Source organism: Amyelois transitella, chromosome 11, assembly GCF_032362555.1.
Source record: "Amyelois transitella isolate CPQ chromosome 11, ilAmyTran1.1, whole genome shotgun sequence".
Taxonomy (NCBI): Eukaryota; Metazoa; Arthropoda; class Insecta; order Lepidoptera; family Pyralidae; genus Amyelois; species Amyelois transitella.
This window is the reverse complement of record NC_083514.1, coordinates 1,866,361-1,890,882: the sequence shown is the minus strand read 5'-3', so window position 1 is coordinate 1,890,882 and position 24,522 is coordinate 1,866,361. Positions and strand designations below refer to the sequence as shown.

Below are 24,522 nucleotides of genomic sequence, written 5' to 3'. Positions count from 1 at the left end.
TATATGTATATTATACACAGTAGTAACTTTGACAAACGACTGGTTTTAAATTTAAAAAAAAACCAATTACTCTTAACAATTTATTGCTTTATAAAAACATCCAGACTAATCTTAAAAATACAGCAAATAACACTACAATTACCGGTAACGGTACCGGTACTTTCTTTGTTATTGTTTTCACACCGGAAACTTCTCCTTTCTTCAATGGCGCGGATATTCCCACCATTTTGGGTTTGTCTATGGGCTCTCCCATCATAGAGAATTTTGTTGCACTCGTTATTCTGACGGTGACCATCTTCCCCATGTATTTTTCTTCTTTAGGAATTAATACCTGGCGAACACAAATTTTATTTTATTGTTTATATGGTTAATTATAAAGTCTACAATATAATGAAAAATATGGTCCAATTAAGAGTGTTCTCCTTTATTTTGAATCGTTAAAAAAATTAAGGGCAAAAAATAGTTAAATCAAATAATTTAAAAAATCTAACGTTACGAAAATACAGGTATGAAAACTGGTTTTATTTCATTCACGATGTTAAAAAATTAAAAGAATAATAATATTATTCTTTTTATAATATTCCTTTAATATTATCATAATATACAATTTTTTTTTATTTCAACAAATCTCACTGTTTGGTAGATTGCGAAAAAAAAAAAAAAAAAGAAAATGTCGTCAAACTAAGAAATGACCGAGACAAAATAACCAACAATCCAATCCACCTGTTCATAAAACTCGTTATGGGCCACATAGTAGTTTCTATCGTGAGACACGTCGGTCACGAGAACTTCTTGTATTTCGCCCACTTTGTGGCCGTACGGTTCGTACGACCTGAACAAGTCTGACAGCACTTTGGTACGCTTCTTCACTTCTTGACTCGGCACCTGTTGAAGTTTCCCGAAATTGTAACTTTTGTCAAAAGAGTAGGTACTCTTTTGACAAAAAAAATATCGGAGGATATCTATTGAAGACGGTAGGTAGGTAGGTACCTACCGTCTTCAATAGATACCTATCCTCCTTTTATTAAGTCGGTTAAATTTGTATAACCATCTCCTGATTGGGTAATAAACACTTTTTTTTTAAAACCTTAACAAAATCGGTTCAGCGAAAAGCGAGAAATCGCAGGCAAACATACATACAGCTCGAACTGAGTACCACCTTTTTTTTTTAAAGCGGTTAAAAAAGGAGTGACGTGAAGTCAAACACATCAACTTATGAATTTGCTGCATATTACCAATAATTATGTACTCCCTGGTTACAGACAAGTATTGGAGCATGGTTACACATCCAGTTGCCTGAATGTGCAGGTTTTCTCACCGTAAGAGCATTTAATAAGCAACCAAACTAATGTGTATAACTCGGAAAAGAGTCAGTGCCGTGTGGTTCCCGGTAACCAATATGAAAAAATAATAGGACCACTTCATCTCGTTCCCAAGGATGTCGTAAAATGCGACTTAATGATAGGCTTAAAAACTTGGGATTCCTCTTTTAGTCGATGGGCTAGCAACCTGTCACTATTTGAATCTCAATTCTATCATCAAGCCAAAAAGCCGAACGTGGCCTATCAGTCTTTTCAAGACTGGTGACTCTGTCTACCCCGCTAGGGATATAGACGTGATCATATGTATGTATGTTAAAGTATTAGGAGTGAGCATTGATCACAAATCCATTTGCATCAATATGCTGGTTTCCTCGCGTTGACCGTAAGTTTTGAACCTGTGATTAATATGGAGGTTATGAAACTTAAATAAATATAAATAAATAAATATATACGGGACAAATTACACAGATTGAGTTAGCCTCGAAGTATAAGACACTAGTAAAAGATACTATATTTTATTATAAATAGATAAACATCCGAGATCAGGAGACGCATTGGCATGGCCAAAAATGCAATGTCTCAGCTGGAAAGAATCTGGAAGGATCGCAACATATCTCGGAAGACGAAGATCTCGCTAGTGACCACTTTAGTATTTAGCATCTTTAGCTATGGCTCCGAAACATGGACTATAAAACAAGCAGATCGTAACCGCATTGATGCTTTCGAGATGTGGTGCTGGAGAAAGATGCTCCAGATTCCATGGACTGCATTTCGCACAAACAGGTCTATTCTTCGTGAACTCAACATCCATACTAGGCTTTCCACCATCTGTTTACGAAGAATCCTGGAATTTTTTGGCCACATAGCCCGCAAAGATGGCGACAATTTGGAACAGCTGATGATCACCGGCAAGGTAGAGGGGAAACGATCAAGGGGACGTAGCCCACTTAGATGGACTGACCAGATACGTTCGACGCTGGATAAGGACCTACATGAGGCGCTCCACACCGCTAAGGACCGGGCAGGGTGGAGAGACGTAGTGCGCTCTAAACTGACTTGTCTTCGGGGAGTTCACGACCCTCAGTAATGAGGTTTACGACGCAAGAAGAAGAAGAAGATAAACATCCAAGACCCATGCCAATCAGAAAAAGTTCTTTTCTCATCATGCCCTGGTCGGGAACCCGGGACCTCCGGTGTCGCAGACAAGCGTACAGTAACAGAAACTCACCCTGGTCATGTTGGCAGCAGGCGTTCCCGGTCTGGGGAAGAACTGATTGATGAACAGAGACGGGAAACGGTACTTGTCGCACAAGGCCAAAGTACCTTTGAAATCTTCATCGGTTTCTGTTGGAAACCCGCATATTATGTCTGTAGCTATCGTGATACCTGGTACACTGGAAAAAAAGTATTTATTTACAACGGGGTAAAATCCACAATCTGTAAAATAAAGTTTGCAATAGTATTAATTGAGAAATTACTTAGAAAGTAATGTATTATCTTTGTACAAAGTTTTCTTAGCTAACGATGTTTTATATCCTGTTATACATGTATAAATTAAAAAATATATCTTACACTAGAGGCCGCCCGCGACTTCGTCCGCGTGGAATCCTAAATGTTAATATGAGTCTTCAGCTACCTACATAACAAATTTCATCGTAATCGGTTCAGTAGTTTTAGCGTGAAAGAGTAACAACGTAAACGTAGCGAGTAGCGCCACCTAATTTTAATTTACCTACAACACTTAATAGTTTTCCATGGCGCCATCTAGTTTATATATAAAACACTAATAAATTTAAAGCGCAAAAAACTAAAGCTCTCCTGCGAATTTACGAAAAACCTGTATTTTTTGTGAAGATAGCGGACGAAGGTGCGTTTAAAAGCTAGTAATATAATAATAAAAGTTAAACTCACTGCTCTCTCAGATAGTCAACGACTCTCTCAAAATCCGCTACAGTGTATTCCCTTTTCATGTCTGACAAAACCTGGTCGCTGCCCGATTGTACTGGCACGTGGAGGAATCTGTCAACAAAAACATTATAATTTGGTGTCACCTTGATTTGATATCAGCTAGAATTTCAATTTTATTGGTGCCGTGTGGTTCCCGGCACCAATAAAAAAGAGAATAGGACCACTAAGTCTCATTCCCATGGATGTCGTAAAAGGCGACTAAGGCAGAGGCTTATGGGCTAGCAACCTATCATTATTTGAATCTCAATTCAATTAAATCTTTAAACCAATATAGACGGGATTTTATGTTGTATGTTATAAAAAAATTATGCTATATTTAGATTTTTTTCGATTCCGATAGAATGAAACGGGAAATCAGGTAGTATTATTTTTTCCAACTTTCTTAAATAAGCGCATAGATACTTCTTCCTCCTGGCTTTAGTCCTGGTAGCATCCTCACCACTCTGGAGAGGAGCCCGGGGTAAGCCTTTGACCATGGATGTTGGATTGGGTGAGTCAAGTTTTTATACTAATTGTATTCAAACTAATGTACATAACTTTGAAAATAGTCATTGGTACATGATGGAGGTGGGATTCGAATCTGTGCTTTTCTGCACATCAAGCATTTTTACCAGGCACGTTTAGCGATTCGCCCACTCTCATTATCATTAGCGCATAAAGACAGAGAAAATATATAGAGATACTTTATTTTATCTCAGAATCTCTTTCTCATTGATATCGTTAAAGGCGACTAAGGGATAGGCTAGCGCATAAAGACAGAGAAAAGATATAGGGGGACTGTAGATTATCTTACAATCTCTTTCTCATTGAAATCGTAAAACGTGACTAAGGGATAGGCTAGCGCATAAAGACGGAGAAAAGATATATGGGGACTGTACTTTATCTTACAATCTCTTTCTCATTGATATCGTAAAAGGCGACTGAGGGATAGGCTAATAAACTTGATACTATTTTTAGACGACGATCTAGCAACATGTCACTATCTGAATCCCAATCCCACCATTACAGCTGACCTTGACATTACAGTCGTCAGCGCCACCTAGCGGAACACAAAAACAAGATGACATGTATGACTTGTAAACCCTGGGGTGCGCCATGACGCGGGCGACGTCGGGCAGGTGCTCCAGGATGTAGGGCGGGTTGGTCATGCCGAGCCGCAGCCGCGCGCCGCCCGGGAGCTCCGCCACCAGCCGCCGGAGCAGCGAGGGCAGGGATGTGCCGATGTCCCGCCCGTAGGTACCTGGGACACGATCTCGTTTGTTACAGGCATATTTTTTAATGTTAACAATGTAAATGCACATTCCACGATTTGAATTTGAAATATCTATATTTGTATAATAGATAGTATTGACCGCCGAGCTTGCATGAAGAGAGTTATGAATGTGGATGAAGCAAAGGAAGTATGCAGGGATCGTGGCAAGTGGAAAGAGGTAGTCTCTGCCTACCCCTCCGGGAAAGAGGCGTGATTTTATGTATGTATGTTATGTAGATAGTATTGACTGTCACATGAAAAGTTTTTGTTTTATATTAGTAACCTATTGACTCCTCGCCCTACGCTAGATAATAATTTAGTGTAGTTGGCAAAGGCACCTTCAAACCACAATGAATGTACCTGTGTTTTCGCTGTTGAGGCATCCCGTGTTAATAGATATGGGATCTCATGTGGAGTTTACAATGGTGTAGTGAGAAATAAATAATAAGAGAAAAAAAAGAAATAATGTGCGAAAGAAAGGCATTATGTTAGAACAAGAAAGACTATGTGAAAGAACCAATCTCCTAATTGGTTTCCTTCCACCCAAGAGTTGACTGGAAGAGATTGCATTAGCGATAAGTCCACCTTTGTACCATCTCTATCTGTTTTGTATGTTTTACTCTTATGGTACAATAAAGAGTTTTACCTATCTATCTAAAGAGTAAGGCACTGCACTCAGTCTCTCTCGTGTGAAATATGATAATGTGAGAATAAGACGGATAATGTGTGAAAGAGACAGATGATGTATGAAAGGGACAGATGATGTAAGAAAGGGACCGATAATGTGAGAAAGAGACAGATAATGTGAGACAGAGACAGATAATGTGAGACAGAGACGGATAGTGTGCGAAAAAGAGAGAGATAATGTGTGAAAGAGAAAAAAAAGATGGTGATACTAAGACAGAAAGGGACAAAAATAACCATGCAATGAAACAAGACAGAGAGAACAAGAGTGTACCTGTGTCCTCGCTGGTGAGCCAGATCTCCACCACTCCCTCCTTGAACGACTGTCTCGCTCTCTCCACAATCTCCTCCGGGGGGTAGCTGCCCAGCTCTCCTCTCGCATGCTTGGTTTTACAGTACGTGCACTGGTTCAGACATCCCGTGTTGATTGATATGATCTCAATTAGTGGATTCTTGCGTACTTTAGGCAGGAGTAGTGAAGCACCACCGGCTTTACGGCCGTCGTTGGTTTTCTTTTGCCCGAAAAGACGGACAGTGTGACCTGAAAAAAAAAGAAGTATTTCAATTATTTTCAGTAACATTTCAAATTATTAAAAAAAGAATATAACGTAAAAGGCGACTACAGAAGGAATCCCAAGTTTTTAAGCCATAGTATCCTTTAGTCACCTTTACAACATCCATGGGACAGATTCCTAAAGTGCCAAAAATCATCACACGACACATTTTAGTTCAACTTTTGTTAAATTTTGATTCGTACATACAGTATTCAACATGTATTATATCTCTACCTTTGAGGGTCTCCTCCACAATCTCCACAATCCTGTCAATCTGCTGCACGCCCACCACGCTGAGCCCCTGCAGGTAGCCGCTCCGAGGAGCACCCTGAGGCACACACCCAGCCACTACCACGTGAATACCACGACTACGCCCGAGGTCTATCTCGTTTCTGTAATATAGAAAATACATTTTTCACCACTTTTGTACAGTCAAACACAATTTAAATGGACTTTGAGTGTATTGGACTTCAAGGGAATAAAAAACCAATTATGTTTTTATCTTTAGGGGTAAACAGAGCCAATGTAAGTATGTACTCAATGTAAATATGTAATGTCATACATACATATAATCACGTCTATATCCCTTTTGGGGTAGACAGAGTCAACAGTCTGGTAAAGACTGATAGGCCACGCTCAGCTGTTCAGCTTAAAGATAGAATTGAGATTCAAATAATGACAGGTTGCTAGCCCATCGCCTAAAAGAAGAATCCCAAGTTTATAAGCCTACCCCTTAGTCGCCTTTTACGACATCCATGGGAAAGAGATGGAGTAGTCCTATTCTTTTTTCTATTGATGCCGGGAACCACACAGCAAATCAATGTATGATGTCCTTCAATCTCAATGTAAAACATACTTGAAATGGTCTTCAGCCGGACTCTTCACTGTACAGGAATTTAGCAGCCACAGCTGAGCTTCCCACTTGTCCTCTGTGAGTTTGTACCCGTGAGCGGCTAGCAGTCCCGCCATGTATTCAGAGTCCGAGTTGTTGTGTGCGCAGCCCCATGTTTTCACATATATTGTTTGTGTCCCTGGAAATTTGAGTAATTCATTCCTTTTTTTTAACTTTATACATACATACATATGGTCACGTCTATATCCCTTGCGGGGTAGACAGAGCCAACAGTTCATGAAAGAATTGAGATTCAAATAGTGACAGGTTGCTAGCCCATCGCCCAAAAAAGAATCCCAAGTTTGTAAGCCTATCCCTTAGTCGCTTTTTACGACATCCATGGGAAAGAGATGGAGTAATCCTATTCTTTTTTGTATTGGTGCCGGGAACCACACGGCACTTTAACTTTATGCACGTAAAATGTACAACAGGTGGACTGATTTTTAACTGGGTAAGTCAGGTTTTAACAAGAAGGGACTCTTGTCTGACCTCCCGTCGGAGTTACCTACAACATTTACAAGAGAACTTAACCCATTCTGAATCATGGTCAGTAAATTGTTTACAGTATAAAATAGAATATATGTCAAAACAAACAAAAAATACTTTTTTAGGTTAGTTACCTGGAACAACACTTTCAAGAATGATCTTTTCAACGGGCTCTGAAGATTTCTGTAAATCCCGTTTCTTTGACCTGACACTCACATTTTTACGACTTGCATATCTCTCTTTAGGAGTGATATCTTGAGAAGATATTAAATCTTCAATATCATCTATAATTTCGGCACACACTCCTGACATTTTCGATTTGTTTGATTTGAATTTGCGATATTATGAGAAGAACATGTAATCATTATTTGGTAGCTTTTGACACTGACATTTCCCCTAGTGATTTCTACATTGACAAATTGATTCGTTGAGAGATTATTGAAGTAATTGCCATTACAAATTCTAATTTTTTCGAAAAACTTAAAAAAATCTTAATAAAACATCAAAAATCTTTCAAATAAACTAGATTATTGTATCAAAAGTAACATCTACTAATCCCTTCCAAGAAATTCACCCAGGGGCTAATTTAAGACACGGGAAAGTAGTGTAGCTTTTATTACTTATTTGATAAAAGAAATAAAAGTGCAACAAAGCGATTTACACAGAGTATGCACATGAGAATATGATAGTGTACGAAAATTACGGTCATTTCACCATTATATTCATAGCTGTACAATTCAGTCTCATAGTTTTGGGAATTAAATAATGCTGGAAATGGGAATATCAATTTTATTTAAAAAACCGGCAAAAGAATTTACATTATCCTTGTCCACACTTGAAAATATAAAAAACTTCCAAATCACAGCTAAGGCTGGTGGTCTACAGATTGCTAGCCCATCGACTATTATTCTAGTCATTGGCCTATTGCTATAGTTTCCTTAGACATTATATATGTGTGATATAGACTTTCCAAGTTTTAGTCTTGTTTAGTTTAGATTGAAAAGTTCATATTTGATGGATTGGCTTTTACAATGTGCGCGAAAGAGAAGTTGGTGCATGATTACTTCCACTTTATGAAGGTGCCTTTACGACGTCGTTCCCTCAGTTGCCTTTTACGACGTCGATGAACAACGAAATATAGGTATGCCGTGTGGTTTTCTACAGTTTAATCAGATCGGCTATCTAAACTGTAGGAAACTATACCTACGTAGCTACGCTGACCACCTTTCTCCGATAAAAATTTTTTTTGCCAGGTGACATTATAACCAGTTTATCATTGAAACCCCATAGAAATCATCAAAGACATTAGTAAAAAATACTAATAATAAGGACCGATAGAATCACATGCATAGTCGTATCGTAAGCATATGTGAACTTTAAAGTCAAGAACGTAAGGTTGAAATTTTACTAAATAATTATTTATTTGGTGATGTGATAACAATAGCGATGAATAAATAGGTACAGCTGTCGACTACGAAAAAAGTTTAATTGTGACCCTAAAGGCATTTTATAAAATGTCTATCCCGTTAGGGCTCAGGACGTGGTTTATATTATGTATGTCTGTTATGTATGCTATATCGTAAAAATAACAGTATGTTTCCCGCAAGGAATCGACATCAAACCGTCTTACTAGGCTTCTGTAAGCAAATCTACCAACAAGTTGATCCAATCCATTTAATATCTTTAAGCTTATGGTTACAGATAAATCATTTCTGTTTGTTTTAAATTCTACGTTCATATTAAGGCAACTAAATGCACCTAAAAATCATAAAAATTGCGTGTGTTTTCTTGCTATAGAAAATTACTTAGCAAAGAGCATATAATCAGTACACTACGCACTAATCATCCCTAGATTTCTCTGCGTTCCATGTGCTTATTGACGGACAATTTAATTTCAATGCATCACAACGCACAGGGGAGCGGCATTGCAACGATGCACGCGACTATCATCCGGTGGGGCTCTTGGCTCGGGGGCTCCATACACGGCCCAAAGACAGTGGCGCGAGAAACCCCGCGCGACGCAGCTGCCTGACAGCGCGCCCAAATTATTATTAGAGGTTATTATCTGTGCACAACGTGAAGTGACAAAGTTTTGTTGTTTTTTTTTCTGGAACGCTATTTGAATTTTATTTGGTAAGTTTGATAATTTTGTGGTAATTTAAAATTAAAATGTCAATGATATATACTTTTAGTTTGAAACTTAAACATTGTAGTTTTTTGTTTATATTTTTTAAATGTGCATTCACAAGAATACCTTAATATTATATACTTACCTAACCTAACTCGTGTCACTACAGTAAGTTAATGCCTATCTACCTACCTTACTATTAATAACTTTTTTTTAAACTTTTTCAAATACGTTGGTAGGCATAACATGCAATAGGGTAGGTAACTGTCTAGTTAGACAAGTAGGTATACCTACAATAAAAATATCTGTCCAGATATTTTTATTGTAGGTATACCTACTTGTCTATTTAGTGATGCAAAATGACATTTTATTTAAAAATAATAAAACATAAACATAAATTTTATTAGCTACCCGCAATATCTCCTAGTCATTTTTTTGTTTTTTTTTTATAGTTTATTAGCTAGAGTTCCTAGTTACCATTACCTAATAATATAAAAGTAGGCACTTACATACAAACAAACGAAAATAACGTTAATTTTTAGGTTCATGATTTACTTTGGGTTTATACAGTATGTACATATTAAAAAGAACTGTTTATATTTATTAAAAATAAGGTCACGGTTTTATAAAATACCTCTTCGATCAAGTACCTATATACCTAAAAAGTACTGTCGAAATCTTAAGTACTTACACTATTTCCTAGTTAGTCTTTATTACATATTTTACTTCAGTGAACTCTTATCTTTTTCTATGTCAGATGTCTAGAGCATCAATTTACATATTTTAGTTTTAACAATGGTTTCAACTTAAAACCAAGGTCGTCACGGTTCCCTAAACATTCGTAAGAAAGGTGCGTTGGCCTGTGGCCCTTCCAATAGGTACTACAAAAGAGGGAATAGTATTAAATCTATAAAAATAAATATCGTAAGAATCTTTAAAACGTTTCGTATACTTACCTAATTGGTAATAGTTCAAATACATATAAAATAGTTTGAAACCTAGAAAACTGAAAAAAATATTTCGTAAAAATAACTATTTTGTCGAAATGCATTTAAGGCATACAAAAAATGATCCTTCCCTTTTTATCGGACATAGTACCTAAACGCTGTTGCGCGCGCACAGGTTTCCCCGTCACGTGCCTTTTCGGCCACCAGTGGAACATCTATGCAGTTGCAGGGTTAAAAAATGTTTTTTCAAGGTTTTTGTTTTAGAACTAATGAATTATACTACCGTATTTATTGTAATATACTATAGGTATATGCTTCGTAATTATTACTTACCTATTTAAGCTTTGAACGGTGTCCCGCTTTCTTTTAATTAAAAATACCTACCTACCTATGTCCTTTTTTATTATTGTATTATATAATATGCGTACATGTGTAGCTAATTTTGTGTTGTAAAATTTTGAATAATTTCAGTCAACCAAACATACATTTAAAATGATAAACTAAAGAAGGTAATTAATAAGCATAAAAAATAACTATATATATTTTTTTTGCTTAGGGTATTTATTTTAAATATTTAACTAATTAAATTAAATGATTAGGTAGATATGTACTTTTAATTTTTTAAAGACCGGACAGTCACCATTATTTGCAATATCCAAGAATTTAGCGCACTGGTGCTATTTCGCTCATTTTATCACTTAAGAGTCAAATGTTATCGACGTGTTAATAAAATGTTTTCGTTAAATTATCGCGAAGGCAATAAAGAAAATATTTGATATCGTCTAATTAATCACACAAATAGGTTAAGAACCTAATTATGGGAACCTTGGTACATTTCGTACCTCCACCACATTCTAATTTATGTTGGTAACTATAAGATTTGTCGCGCAGGTTTGCGTGTATTTAGCGCCATCTATACAAGAATACAGGACTTTCGCAAATTCTGTACGAGCTTAGGTAATTTAGCCGGGATGTAAAATAAAATATTGTGTTGGTAAAATAAAGGAATCATATAATTTTATATATAAAAACTTCAAAACATGTCCTTCTCCGTAGTCCACACTACCTATATGTTTACAAAATTTCATGCAGATCGGTTTAGTGGTTTAACTGTGAAGATGAATATTCTATGTTGCACTTGTTGTTGCTATAGATATATTTGTTTGTAACATTTTTTACATGAAAAGTTACAATAAATCACACAAAATAAAATTAAAGTAAGTAAGTACATTTGCGGACTTATCCCATTTAGGAATCCAATTTTTTGTAATCTTTTCCCTTGGTTAACTTTTACAATCTGCACGTGAAGAAGCAGATACACTGTTTTACATTGCTTGCACTCACAGAATACATATGTATATTACAATTCAATGCCAGCTCTAGTCGAATTTGCGCCTTGATTCCAGAGACAAAACGCAAGCTTAAAAAGAGAACTAGCCCGCTAAAGACAATCGCCAATCATATCACAAATTCACAATGGCCGACTCTCGGCGCAAATAGTTTTCTATGGCCCCATTTAGCCGACTTGCGCCCGCGCGTGGGCACATTAAGACATTATTGTCATCCGTTTATCATCAGATGACTGATCGTAGGATTAATAGAATACTAGCTACTGTCCGCAACTCCGCTCGCGTAAATGGAAAAACCCGATAATTTCTTTAACCGCGAAAATTTCGGGAATTCCTCGCTTCGTAAGTAAGTACCTACACCTCTAAACCACACAGTGGTGTGGGTTGAGCGTTAATGGGTAATTTAGTCAATGAGTTTTCTCTTGTATAATATTGTCACTAACATTGGAAGAGTCAACGGTTGAATAACTGAGTTTCCACAGTCGCACCTTGGGCTCCCCTCCAGAGAGAAGATAAACCTCCAGAATAATGATAAAAGGAACCTAAACCGTAGGCAAACCAATGATCTTACGGTGAGGGAAATATCGCAAGCAAATCTGCAAATCACTCCCAACTGTGAAAAAAAAAACATTCTGAACATCTTTGTAAACGTAACCGCGCTGAAAGATGACTATTTGATTATGTACATTTCAAATAAGTTTGACAACATTAAAGCTGAAGAATTCACGATTTTATTCATCTGAACCTATCGTAAAGTATTTACATGCATGTTTTCATGCTATATAAAACATAGACAAAGTTTTCGGCGGCAACGTGTCTATGGGACTGAATAAAATACGTATAGTGAGTAGGTAAGTACATAGTACTCATTCGTATATTATGTCAGTTAGATAAATGTAATGAGTGTTTATAGTGACAGGATCAAAACTAGTGTCAGTAAAGCAATAAGTAAGTACCTAGGTTATAGTAGCAACACATCTACCGTGGCATATGGTGCCTATTTCAACTTCCTAGATAGTCCTGTTCACCTTGTGACTTGAGTATAATTTGTCCTTTATTGCTTATGCCCACGGCAGTATACTTTTAAAATATGTATTTGGTTGTTTTGATTTCGTTGATTTTGATCGTGTCGTCATTTTACTTTTATTAAATTAAAAGAGGACGCGCGTGTCTCCGCCCGCTTAAAACTAAAAATCACCGTTCCCGCGGGAATTTTGGCAAATCCTCTCTTGGTTCACTCCTTGACCTTATAAAGAACTCACACGCAAAATTTCAAATCTCTGGACCCAGCGGATTCAGCTGTGCGTTCATATGTTAGTCATTCATTCATTTGTTCTTTTACCTAAGTAGGTATATGTTAGAAGATCTCTGATTAATTTAGTTAATATTTTTTGTATTGTCATTTGCTTTTATTTTACCGGAACTGTGAAAAAGGACAATATTTGCCATCTACCTACCGGCCGGTAACATAACTTGATGCTCTCATAATTTCCGTATGGAAATTGGCAACACACTCCCGCACACATCTTTTACTATCTCAATAATGAGCACAAAGTATCTATTGTACAGATTCAGGTCAACCTGACATTAGAGGCGTTATAAATAGCTACAATTAGTGCGCACGCGGCCTAATGAACGCGAGATTTGCGTACCAATATGACGGCTGATTAGTGCATTTGACGGGAGTGAAGCAATAATGGTTAGCACTTGCCTTTTCAACGGGAGAAACAGTCATCGGATGGATATACGGCTGGACCGATTCTCATGAAATTTTGTGAGCATATTGATTAGGTCTAAGATTCGGCCAACATCTATTTTTCATTCCCCTTAGTGATAAGACTTGTCCACCCTTAACAGTTTTTTTAACTATAAATTACTTACAAAATATTTATATGGCAAAACAACGTTTGCCGGGACAGCTAGTTTGTATATGAAATTTTTAAATAAGAAGTTCATGCCATAGGTACCTACATATCTGAGAAAACTTTGCATACAAATCGGATCAATAGTGTTCGCGTGATTTATTACGTATCTATACTTATTTAATCTATCCATGCGAAATAGTATAATAGGTACCAAAAAGATATATCGGTATATCATAGCTGCCAAAATAGGCTCGTGACGTCATTAATTAGATAAAACGTTGATCGACTGCTCAGTTAATTAGTTAATCGGCTGATGTAGGTACCACTGTATTTGTATATAGGGTGCTTGCAGAATAAATAAATATTGTGACGTAACTTAAAGTAAGCCTTTTAGAGACGTTCATCTAAGTACGTAGAGTAACTACAACTTATTAATTAAGTATTATCTTTAAACTGACAATACAGCCGTAACCATTAATCTGATTCTAAATATGACAACAGATGATCTAATAACGTACCTAAGACAAGTACTTACTTAAGGATATTCGCAGTGTTTCTCGCAGGAACAAACTCCCGGACAAACGCCAGTAATAACATTTTCTACCAAACTGGATCTCGAAGTACATACATACATATGGTCACGTATTTATCCCTTGCGGAGTAGACAGAGCCAACAGTCTCGAATACACTGAATGGCCACGTTCATAGCTATTTGGCTTAATGATAGAATTGAGATTCAAATAGTGACAGGTTGCTAGCCCATCGCCTAAAAAAGAATCCCATGTTTATAAGCCTATCCCTTAGTCGCCTTTTACGACATCCATGGGAAAGAGATGGAGTGGTCCTATTCTTTTTTGTATTGGTGCCGGGAACCACACGGCGCGGATCTCGAAGTCAGACGCCGTATCTCAGCATCCCCTTATTTTCAAACACGTTTCGTTTCGCATGCCCCTGTAGGGTGCACCCCAACTTCCCTTGTCACAGCCCCTGTATATCATCGTGGACAGTATACAAACTGACCGACCCAGCCTATATTTAGACATGAGGCCACGACCTCTATTATACACTAGACTGGACATGATTAGTGAGTTATTTCTGTAATTGTAAATTGTACAGTTGATGCTGTGAAATATGTATATAGGTGTGGTTTGTGAACGTAGTTATTTGTGTAGTGAGATAGGCGTAGTAAAGTCAACAGTAAATGGAATATCTATACTAATATTATAAAGGTCTAATTCTTTCTGCACGAATGGCTGAGTGCGTGAATGAGTATGAGTGTGTCAGCCCTCGTCTTCTATGGATTAGGCTGAAAGTTGGAATCACTCGGATCTTCGTTCTAGGTGTTTATGCACCTTGGGATGTGGGTTCGAGGGGTACAACATCAGCAAAAAGCGAAAACGAGGAGTTCTGGAATAGTGTAAGAGAAGTATTGAAAGTTACCAAGCCAAATGAGAAGATTATTATGTTAGGTGATTTTAATGGATGGGTGGGTGTAAAGCGTGATGGATATGAAAAGGTGCTTGGTGCGTTTGGTGACGAAAAGGTGAATGATAATGGAAGAAGTGTATTAGAAATTTGTCTAGAGTGGGATCTTTTTGTGTCGAACTCAATGTTTCAACATAAAGAGATCCACACCTACACAAGAGTGGAAGGTATTTTAAAAAGTATGATAGACTTTGTGATTGTAGATGAAAGATTGAAGAACAAAGTGCTGGATACCCGTGCATATCGCGGTGCTGGCATTGACTCGGACCATTTACTGGTGATATCCCGGATAAGGGGTATCTTCAATCGCTGGCGGCACAGGGTAATGGAGCAAACCAGCGCTTTGGAAAGAGTAAAAGTAGAAAATTTGCAAGATATGGATGTAGGTAAGAAGTATATTAATAGACTGAAGGATGAATTTGAAGATTTAGAGGAAATGAGCGATATTGAAGATGGATGGAAGGAATTTAAAGAAAGAATTGTGAAAGTAGCTGTTGAAGTGTGTGGTGTAAGTAGAAGAAGGAAAGGAAAAAATCACAAAAATGCGTGGATGAGTAAAGATGTGCAAGAACTTGTGCGATTAAAGAAGAAAGCATGGCTGGATTTGTTAGCAGCAAAAGCTAACTTAAGAATGCAAGAGGTTATAGATGAAGATGTGAATGAAGCACGTAAGGAATATAAGAAAATGAAAGATTTGGTTAAGAAAGCTGTGATTAGAAAGAAAGAAGAGTATAAAGAGGATTTTGATAAAAGGCTATCAGAAGACTTTCAGTCAAATCTGAAAGTATTCTGGAAATCCGTAAGGTCAGCCCGAGGAAATACTATAACCAGAGAGCTGACTAGGATCAGATGCCAGGATGGTAGCGTTGTGAAAGGAGAAGAATGTGTACTAAAGATATGGAAGGACTATTTTGAAAGTTTATTTGAAAAAAAGGAAGGAAATAAGAAAGATTTCTGCTATAGCGAAGAAAAAGAGAATGAGATGGAAGGCGAAATTGAAATGTTCGAAATTGTGGAAGCACTTAAGAGTATGAAAGCGGGAAAGGCTGCTGGGTGTGATAGAGTGTCGGTCGAGATGCTTAAAGCAGGAAAAGGCGTAGTAGCTAGTCAGTTGTACTGCCTTTTCAATTTGTGTTGGAGAAGCGGCCGAGTACCAAAAGATTGGTGTAAGGCTGTTATCGTGCCACTTTACAAAGGAAAAGGGTCACAGCTGGACTGCAAAAATTATCGTGGTATAAGCCTGCTTAGCGTCGTCGGCAAATTGTATGCTAAGGTATTGATTAATAGAGTCAGGAATGAAACTGATGACAAAATATGGGATGCTCAAGCGGGATTTCGAAAGGGAATGGGATGTACTGATCAGGTCTTTTCCTTGCGGTGCATAGCCGAAAAGTTTTTGGCCAAGAGTCAAAAAGTCTATTGCACATTCGTAGATCTGGAAAAGGCCTATGACAGAGTTGAGAGGAATGAATTGTGGTCAGCACTTTCTATGCATGGGGTGAGCAGTCTCTTAATACGAGCACTGAAATCCTTATATGAGGATTCGAGTGCTTGTGTCAGGATAAACGGAGCGCACACTGAGTGGTTTAAGATTGAGAAAGGCGTTAGGCAAGGATGTGTTGCGTCACCGTGGCTGTTCAACCTATTTATGGATAGCTGTTTGACAGATTTGAAAGAGTCTAAAAGTGGATTAAGGATGAATGAGTTACTCGTCAAATGTCTGCTCTATGCCGACGATCAGGTTATACTGGCGTCATCAGCGGAGGAGTTACAGGAGATGGTAAACTGTATGCATGAAGCTTTAAAAGAGAAAGGAATGAAAGTGAACGTAAGTAAAACTAAAACACTGGTTTTTGAAATGGAGAAAGAAATGACAGCATGTAATATTTTGATTGGAGGAGAAAAAGTGGAGCAAGTGAAAGAGTTTGTATATCTAGGATCAAAGTTTACATCAGATGGCAAGTATGATAGTGATATTGAAAGGAGAGTGAACGCGGGGAACATGGTGAATGGAGCTTTGCATGCCTTTATGAGCAGTCAGAAACTATCCAAAAAGGCTCGATTGGCTGTGCACAGGGGCGTTTTGGTCCCGACATTAATGTATGGGAGTGAAAGTTGGGTATGGCAAAAGAAGCATGAAAGCAGAATAAATGCAGTGGAAATGAGAGCGTTAAGGAGTATGATGGGTGTGAAATTGAGTGACAGGATAAGGAACAGCGTGATAAGGGAATGTTGTGATGTGAAAGAAGATGTAGTTACAGGAATAGAAAAGGGTATGTTAAGATGGTTCGGTCATGTGGAGAGGATGAATGAAAGCAGGTTGACTAAGCAGATATACAAGGAGAGTGTGGAGGGAAAGGTCGGAGTGGGAAGACCTAGACGAACGTATCTTGATCAAATTAAGGACGTCCTGGTAAAGGGTCAGGTCAAAAGTACCCGAAACCGCCGAGCTTGTATGAAGAGAGTTATGAATGTGGACGAAGCGAAAGAAGTATGCAGAGATCGTGGCAAGTGGAAAGAGGTAGTCTCTGCCTACCCCTCCGGGAAAGAGGCGTGATTTTATGTATGTATGTATATTATAAAGCTGAAGAGTATGTTTGTTTGTTTGAACGCGCTAATCTCAGGAACTACTGGTTCGAATTGAAAAATTCTTTTTGTGTTTAATAGACTTATTATCGAGGAAGGCTTTAGGCTATTTATCATCACGCTGCAACTATTAGGAGCGCAGAAATAATGGAAAATGTGAAAAAAAACGAGGGAACTTATTCATCCTCGAGAGCTTCAGTGATGCCCAATATAACAATTCCACGCGGACGAATTCGCCGGCACAGCTAGTTTAAAAATATAAGACAAGTAAATTATCTCTTTTGTACTTACTTTAAATGATTGTTCCATCCTCTAAACTAGATGCACTTATTATGATATGTTCTAACAAAACTAATCACGGTCAACATTATGGAAACACCAGAATTAAATCCGCCTTTTTCTCGATAAAATATAAGAAGTCGTGAATGTACAAAGGCAACGTTTAAAAACATGGTATTCTTCTTGTAGACGATGCGTTCAAAACCTGTCACTATTTGAATCTCAATGCCATACAGCCATATGCCATACAGCTGAACGCGGCCTTTCAGTCTTTTCAAGACTGTTGTCTACAATACATTCAGTCAAAAAAGTATCGGGAATGGATTATTTATTTATGGTTCCAAATTCAAATTTTTGTTTTTTTTGTTGTTGTTAGATTGGCACAACTGTTTTCCATTTTGGCGCGGAGTTTGAGTTGCATCTGTTGTTTACATTAAATACAGTGCTATTTTTAGTTATATCATATCTAGTGTGTATTGCTAATTTCATAATGGATAAAAACATCGAACAAAGAGTTTGTCTTAAATTTTGCATTGCCAATGGAATATCGTGTTCGGAGTCACTGAAAATGTTACAGAAGGCTTACGGTGAATCGACTTTATCAAAAACTCGTGCTTATGAGTGGTACAAAGCGTTCAAAAGCGGTCGAGATGTGATGGAAGATTTGCCTCGCTCTGGTAGGCCATCAACGTCTGCAACTGAAGTTAACATCGCAAAAGTGAAGGAAATAGTGACTGAAAATCCTCATTCAACTTTGAGAGAGATAGCCACCGAACTTTCTGTATCTCACGAGTCGATCCGTACCATTTTAACTAATAATTTGGGTATGAAACATGTTGCCGCTCGGCTTGTCCCAAAAGACCTGAATTTTTTTCAAAAACTCAATCGCATGAGAGTCGCTGAGGACATGCTAGAACGAGTCAATTCCGACCCAACATTCATGAAACGCATTGTTACTGGTGACGAGACGTGGGTTTACGAGTTTGACATGCAAACTAGTCAACAAGCTTCGGAGTGGCGCCTTCCAACTGAACCGAAACCGAAAAAACCACGTCAAAGTCGTTCAAAAGTCAAAGTCATGTTGACTGTTTTCTTTGACTATCGCGGTGTTGTGCACTCGGAATTCTTGCCGGAAGGTCAAACGGTAAATAAGGAATATTATTTGAGTGTTATGCGGCGTTTAAGAGAGCAAATCCGACGAAAAAGGCCAGATTTGTGGAAAGAAAATTCTTGGATTTTGCACCATGATAATGCACCTTCGCACAAGGCCATCATTGTGAACGAATTTTTAACCAAACACTCAACAAATACCATCGAGCAACCACCATATTCACCAGATATGGCTCCAGCCGACTTTTTTCTTTTTCCTAAACTCAAATTACCACTTCGTGGCACCCGTTTTCAATCGGTAGAAGACATAAAAGAGAATTCGCGGCGAGAACTGACCTCAATTCCGGAAACAGCGTTTAAAAAATGTTTTGATGATTGGATTATTCGTTGGCGTAAGTGTATCGTTTCTAAAGGAGCATATTTTGAAGGTGATAAAATAAATTTGGATGAATAACAAACAGTTTGTGTATTATTGATCTTTTCCTGCTACTTTCTTGACAGAGTAGTATATCTTATATATAAAATTCTCGTGTCACAATGTTTGTCTCCGTACTCCTCCGAAACGGCTTTACCGATTTTAATCAAATTTTGCATGCATATTCAGTAGGTCTGAGAATCGGCTAACATCTATTTTTCATACCCCTAAGTGTTAAGGGTTGTCCACACAAATTTTTTTTTTAACTAGAAATTACTTAAAAGTCATTTATATGGCAAAACAACGTTTGCCGGGACAGCTAGTATGTATGTAAGTATATGTGTATGATACTAAATTAAATACATTTCACTCTCTCCAGTGCGTAGTGATAAAAGTCGTTGTTTGTTTGTCATTAATACGAGGGAACATGTCTAACCCTCGGATCGTCATAATGATCACAATTCCAAAGGATAAACTCTAATTTCTTGCAGTTAAGCTGTATATTGTAACTGCCGTGTGGTTCCCAGCACCAGTACATAAAAGAATAGGACCACTCCATCTCTAACCTATGGATGTCGTAAAATGCGACTAAGGGATAGGCTTACAAACTTGGGATCCTTTTTATAGGCGATGGGCTAGCAACCTGTCACTATTTGAATCTCAATTCTACTCGTATCATTAAGCCAAATAGCTGAGCGTGGCCTATCAGTCTTTTCAAGACTGTTGGCTCTGTCTACCCCACAAGGGATATAGACGTATGTATGTATGTAAGCTGTAAGTTGTAATCCTTTAGAAACCATGCCATATTTCTTCGCCCTGACTTTAGTCCCGGTTGCATCCTCACCACTCTGCAGAGGAGCCTGGGGTATGCCTTTGACCATGGATCCTGAATTGGGTGTATCCCTCACCACAAGAGCATCGGTTAGGATTCAAACTAACGTACATAACTTCAGAGCAACTTTACAATGTGCCTATTCCCTTAGTCATCTTTTACGAAATCTATATGAGAACGATCGGAGACCGCACGGCGCAGAATCTATAACTGTATTGAATAGTTATCGAACCATATGCTATTTGTAAAGTATTTTAGCAATGACTAGTAAAAGCAATCACTTGACTCATAATACTGCCCACTTGAACACTTATGTTTGAGTCACGTTCCGTTTCACCTTCGATTTCGACCATTATTACAATTACGTACGCACACACATAGACATCGCGGTTTTTATACCTTTGGGTGTAGAGAGAGTAAATTTTCAAAACACTGGAAGGCTATGAATTAAACTGTGCAAAAAGTATTATAAGTACCACACGCGGTGATTTATCTATCTTGGCTAATATTATAAATGCGGAAGTAAGTTTTATTCGTTTGTTGTGTGTGTCCTTGTGGGGTAGACAGAGCCAACTTGTTGAAAAGGTCACGTTCAGCTGTGTGCTTAATAAATGAGATTCAAATAGTGACAGGTTGCTTGCCCATCGCCTACAAGGATTCCAAGTTAACGAGCCATTCCCTTAGTCGCCTTTTACGACGTCTTTCCTATTCTACAGTGTCGGAAACCACACGGCACTCGTAACTAGTTGTGTTCTCATATTGGAGTCTCCGAGAATAAACAACACAAACAGATGCACATGCATTATCGAGGCAGAAACGCGTGGTGATGATGAAACGCTATGACGCAAGTGAGCATAGACGGCTGGGCGCTCCAACTCAAGTAGCTTATTTTTGTTTTACATGACGAAAGCTGAAAATGCTGAAATTGTAAAAAGTAGTTGAGGTTAGTACGGTTGTAAAGTAGGGATGTCACGAATGTCACTTTTGCCGCATTCGCGAAGGCGGATGCGAACGCGAATGTTTCGCGATGCGAATGTGCGAATGCGAGTGCGAATGCTAGGTAGGTTAGGTAGGTTTTGAGCCAGAATTCTTTGTTTGTTGTACTCTCTACTCAATGATGCCCACTCTTTACCTAAAATCTAAATTCCCGCTTCTCAGTTCCGCCTATTCCCGTTCTCTTCGCTCTTCAGACAACTTGACAATGCGTCTACTCCTCTGTTTCGGTCCACTTTTTTGGACAAATCTTTCCAGGTTCAGGCTGTATGCTCTTCCTGAAATGATTAGGAGAGTCGCTCTGCGTTCAAATCAACGTTGCAGCCCAAACCTAAAGTTTTTCTGTTTGGTCAGCTGGTTGACTGGTAGAGCCAAATGCCAAACGGTATATTAAGTCCGCCTTTGCACATTTTTGTTTTGTGCAATAAAGTTTTAAATAAATGAATAAATAAGGGCAACCTAAAAGATAATTTTTCAACTAGATTCTAGAATTTAACTAGAAGACCTAACTACAATCCAGTTTATAGACTAGAACAGTGAAGGCGCCAAGACTCCATCATTTCTTGCAAATATGTAGGGCATTTGTCTGTGATTTAAGACATTGATACGATTAACGACTTCGCATAAATAATGATGATAAATGTTGATACAATAGGTGAGTTCATTGTTATTAATTACAGCTGATAATACATACATATAGTCACGTCTACATCCCTTGCGGGGTAGACAGAGGCTACAGTCTCGAGAAGACTGAAATGCCACATTCAGCTTCATGATGGAATTGAGATTCAAACAGTGACAGGTTGCTAGCCCATCGCCTACAAGAGGAATCCCAAGTTTATAAGCCTAGCCTTAGTCGATTTTCACGACATTCATGGGAAAGTTATGGGGTGCCAAGAACCATACGGCATAGCTGTTGTTTAATAATAGTGTTGTTGTCTGCAATTTTGTAACAAATCCGCGGGGTAGAACAATTTTTACTAAGTGCTTGGTGAGTGTAATAACTTTTATTTAACTGACTCACTCATGGATACAGGTCAAAGTTCGATTATGGAATAATGGATTACTAGAGGCCGCCCGCGACTTCGTCCGCATGTAAACCCTATTAATCCCGCGGGAACTCTGGGATAAAAAGTAGCCCTTCTGTTATTCTGGGTCTTCAGCTACCTACATACCTAATTTCATCGTAATCGGTTCAGTAGATTTTGCGTGAAAGTGTAACAAACATCCATACTGACATCCTGACATACAAACTTTCGCATTTATAATATTAGTAGGATGGAGTCCAGAAAGGAACATGGGACTGGGAGTAGGCAGACACTCATCTTACTCGACAAACACTAGTCAATGTGAACGAACCTTAGATACATATAAAAAGTCAGACAATGACGGTCTGACTGTTTATACATAATGTATCACTTACTTTTTAAACACTAAGTTTTTTTTGTAGCTTCGAAGTAAAAATTTTCAGATATAAAATAGTCAATGTATGACTTCTGTTCTGGTTATGTCAAAAAAATTCATGGAAGGCGCGAGAGCATAACTGACAGAGGCAGGAAATCTTCTAAGATGCAGGGGCGTAGCTATAGGTACAATCGTGAGGGGTTTGGTATTTTATAGGGATGTGTATCTTTATAATTCCTTCACTTATCGATTACATATTTTGACTCAAACAATGTATATTTTAATATGAATGCCGTCGTTAGTTACACGCGTAGAGTAGGCATTGATTTATATCAGTGCCAAGAGCGTAAATAACCTTAGCCTTAAAATAAATAATAAATGCGAACATACATATAGTCACGTCTATATAATTTGCGGGGTAGACAGAGGCAACAATAGTGAAAAGACTGACAGGCCACGTTCAATTCAAATAGTGACAGGTTGCTAGCCCATCGCCTACAATAGGAATCCCAAGTTTATTAATATTTATTTATTTACGCAAATAAATGTATTATTGGCGTAAATAAATGTATTATTGGCGTAAATAAATAAATAAATAAATAACAACAATATGTGCGAGGTATGGCACGTTTATGTGGCACACAATAATATAAATAAGGACATATTCACTTCAAATAACGCCATGATTTCAATAGTACCTACAATAGAAACGAACCACAGAGATAGCTACAATTTTTTTCCTTTCCTTGTATTATGTACAGACGTCATTATACCACTGATACATACATACATGCATAATCACATCTATATCCATTGCGGGCTAGACAGAGCAAACAGTCTTTAAAAAACTGATAGGCCACGTTCAGCTTGCTAGCCTAGTAAAAAAGCATATCCCTTAGTCGCCTTTTACGATATCAATGGGAAAAAGATGGAGTGGTCCTATTCTTTTTTATATTGATGCCGGTAGCAACAAACGACTTAGTCGTATAAGGCGACAAAGTAATAGGCCCTTTGAAGCCTTTTACGACATCCATGGAAAAGATATGGTATACCACTAAGTGTAATTAAATAACTCTTAAAACTCAAATGTTCATACATTTGTGTTAAATATGTCGGTTTCTGAAAGTGTTATAAGTACACGTTAAATAAGTTTTGAGCATACATAATTCTGCAATTACCACCAACTTTTGTATATACATACCTATTATGTGAACTCTAACAATTTCTTAACTCCTTTGTAAGTGTTGTGCTTACAATAACGCGGGCTATCGTTTTGGGTCGGAAGTCTGCAAGTTACTCTAAGCATACTTACAAGGAGTTAAAAATTGTTAGGTACTTACGTATGAAACTTGATGAAAATTGTGCATCCTTTTTACTATGAAAATTGAATTTATTTGCTTTACACAATAAGTAGTGTATTATTTATATAGTAGTATACATATATACATAAATCATCAAGCCAAACAGCTGAACATGGCCCATCAGTATTTTCAAAGCTGTTGGCTCTGTCTACCCCGCAAGGGATATAGACGTGATTATATGTAAGTATGTAATAATAAGTATCTGTCTCAAGTGTTTCCTCAAAAAGGAATATGCCATAAAATGACGCGTGTCTCTTAGAAGGACGCGCCACTCTTTATAGATTTTAAAAAGCCGTTTGTATGCCAAATACAAAGAGGTAAGTATGATGAGCGAACGAGCGCTAAGACAACGGTACTAAATGTCCTTGCCGTTTATTGTCATCGTAGATAGTCCTGCGCACATTTTCTTTAATTAAAACAATCGAAAAAATTGTGCGTTATGGTTCCCGGCACCAATATAAAAAAGAATAGGACCACTCCATCTTATTTCCCATGAATGTCGTAAGACTTACCTACACTTGGGATTCATATTTTAGGCGATAGGCTAGCAACCTGTCACTATTTGAATCTAAATTCTATCATAAAGCCAAATACCTGAGCGTGGCCCATC

The 24,522-nt window shown here is 37.8% G+C and overlaps 2 protein-coding genes across 3 annotated transcripts in view; one reads left to right on the top strand and one right to left on the bottom strand.

Annotated features, from left to right (window-relative positions):
* Positions 1–75: 75 nt before the first annotated feature.
* Positions 76–7,536, bottom strand: LOC106135175 (threonylcarbamoyladenosine tRNA methylthiotransferase). The gene is made up of 9 exons (XM_060946505.1): positions 7,293–7,536; positions 6,637–6,811; positions 6,015–6,172; positions 5,501–5,767; positions 4,365–4,530; positions 3,234–3,341; positions 2,551–2,716; positions 724–885; positions 76–331 (listed from the first exon to the last, which is right to left on the bottom strand). Exons 1-9 carry the CDS (start codon positions 7,468–7,470, stop codon positions 89–91), a joined length of 1,623 nt encoding a protein of 540 aa, XP_060802488.1. The 5' UTR covers positions 7,471–7,536; the 3' UTR covers positions 76–88.
* Positions 7,537–9,108: 1,572 nt separating this feature from the next.
* LOC106133420 (protein trapped in endoderm-1) overlaps positions 9,109–24,522 on the top strand; it is a 35,769-nt gene continuing 20,355 nt past the window's right edge. Inside the window, exon 1 of one of the 2 annotated variants that reach the window (XM_060946689.1) lies at positions 9,109–9,291. The gene's annotated coding sequence lies outside the window, so the exon portion shown is untranslated. The remainder of the gene's footprint in view (positions 9,292–24,522) is intronic. The other variant, XM_060946690.1, reaches the window with a different exon arrangement.

Bases quoted from the DNA above. Each gene is read 5' to 3' on its own strand.
- LOC106135175 (XM_060946505.1), bottom strand. From the start codon at position 7,470: ATGTCAGGAGTGTGTGCCGAAATTATAGATGATATTGAAGATTTAATA. The intron at 5,768-6,014 runs GTAGAGATATAA...TTTTTTTTTCAG, and splicing joins TGTGGAGGAGACCCTCAAAG to GTCACACTGTCCGTCTTTTC. The intron at 4,531-5,500 runs GTACACTCTTGT...ATCGTGTCCCAG, and splicing joins GCTCACCAGCGAGGACACAG to GTACCTACGGGCGGGACATC.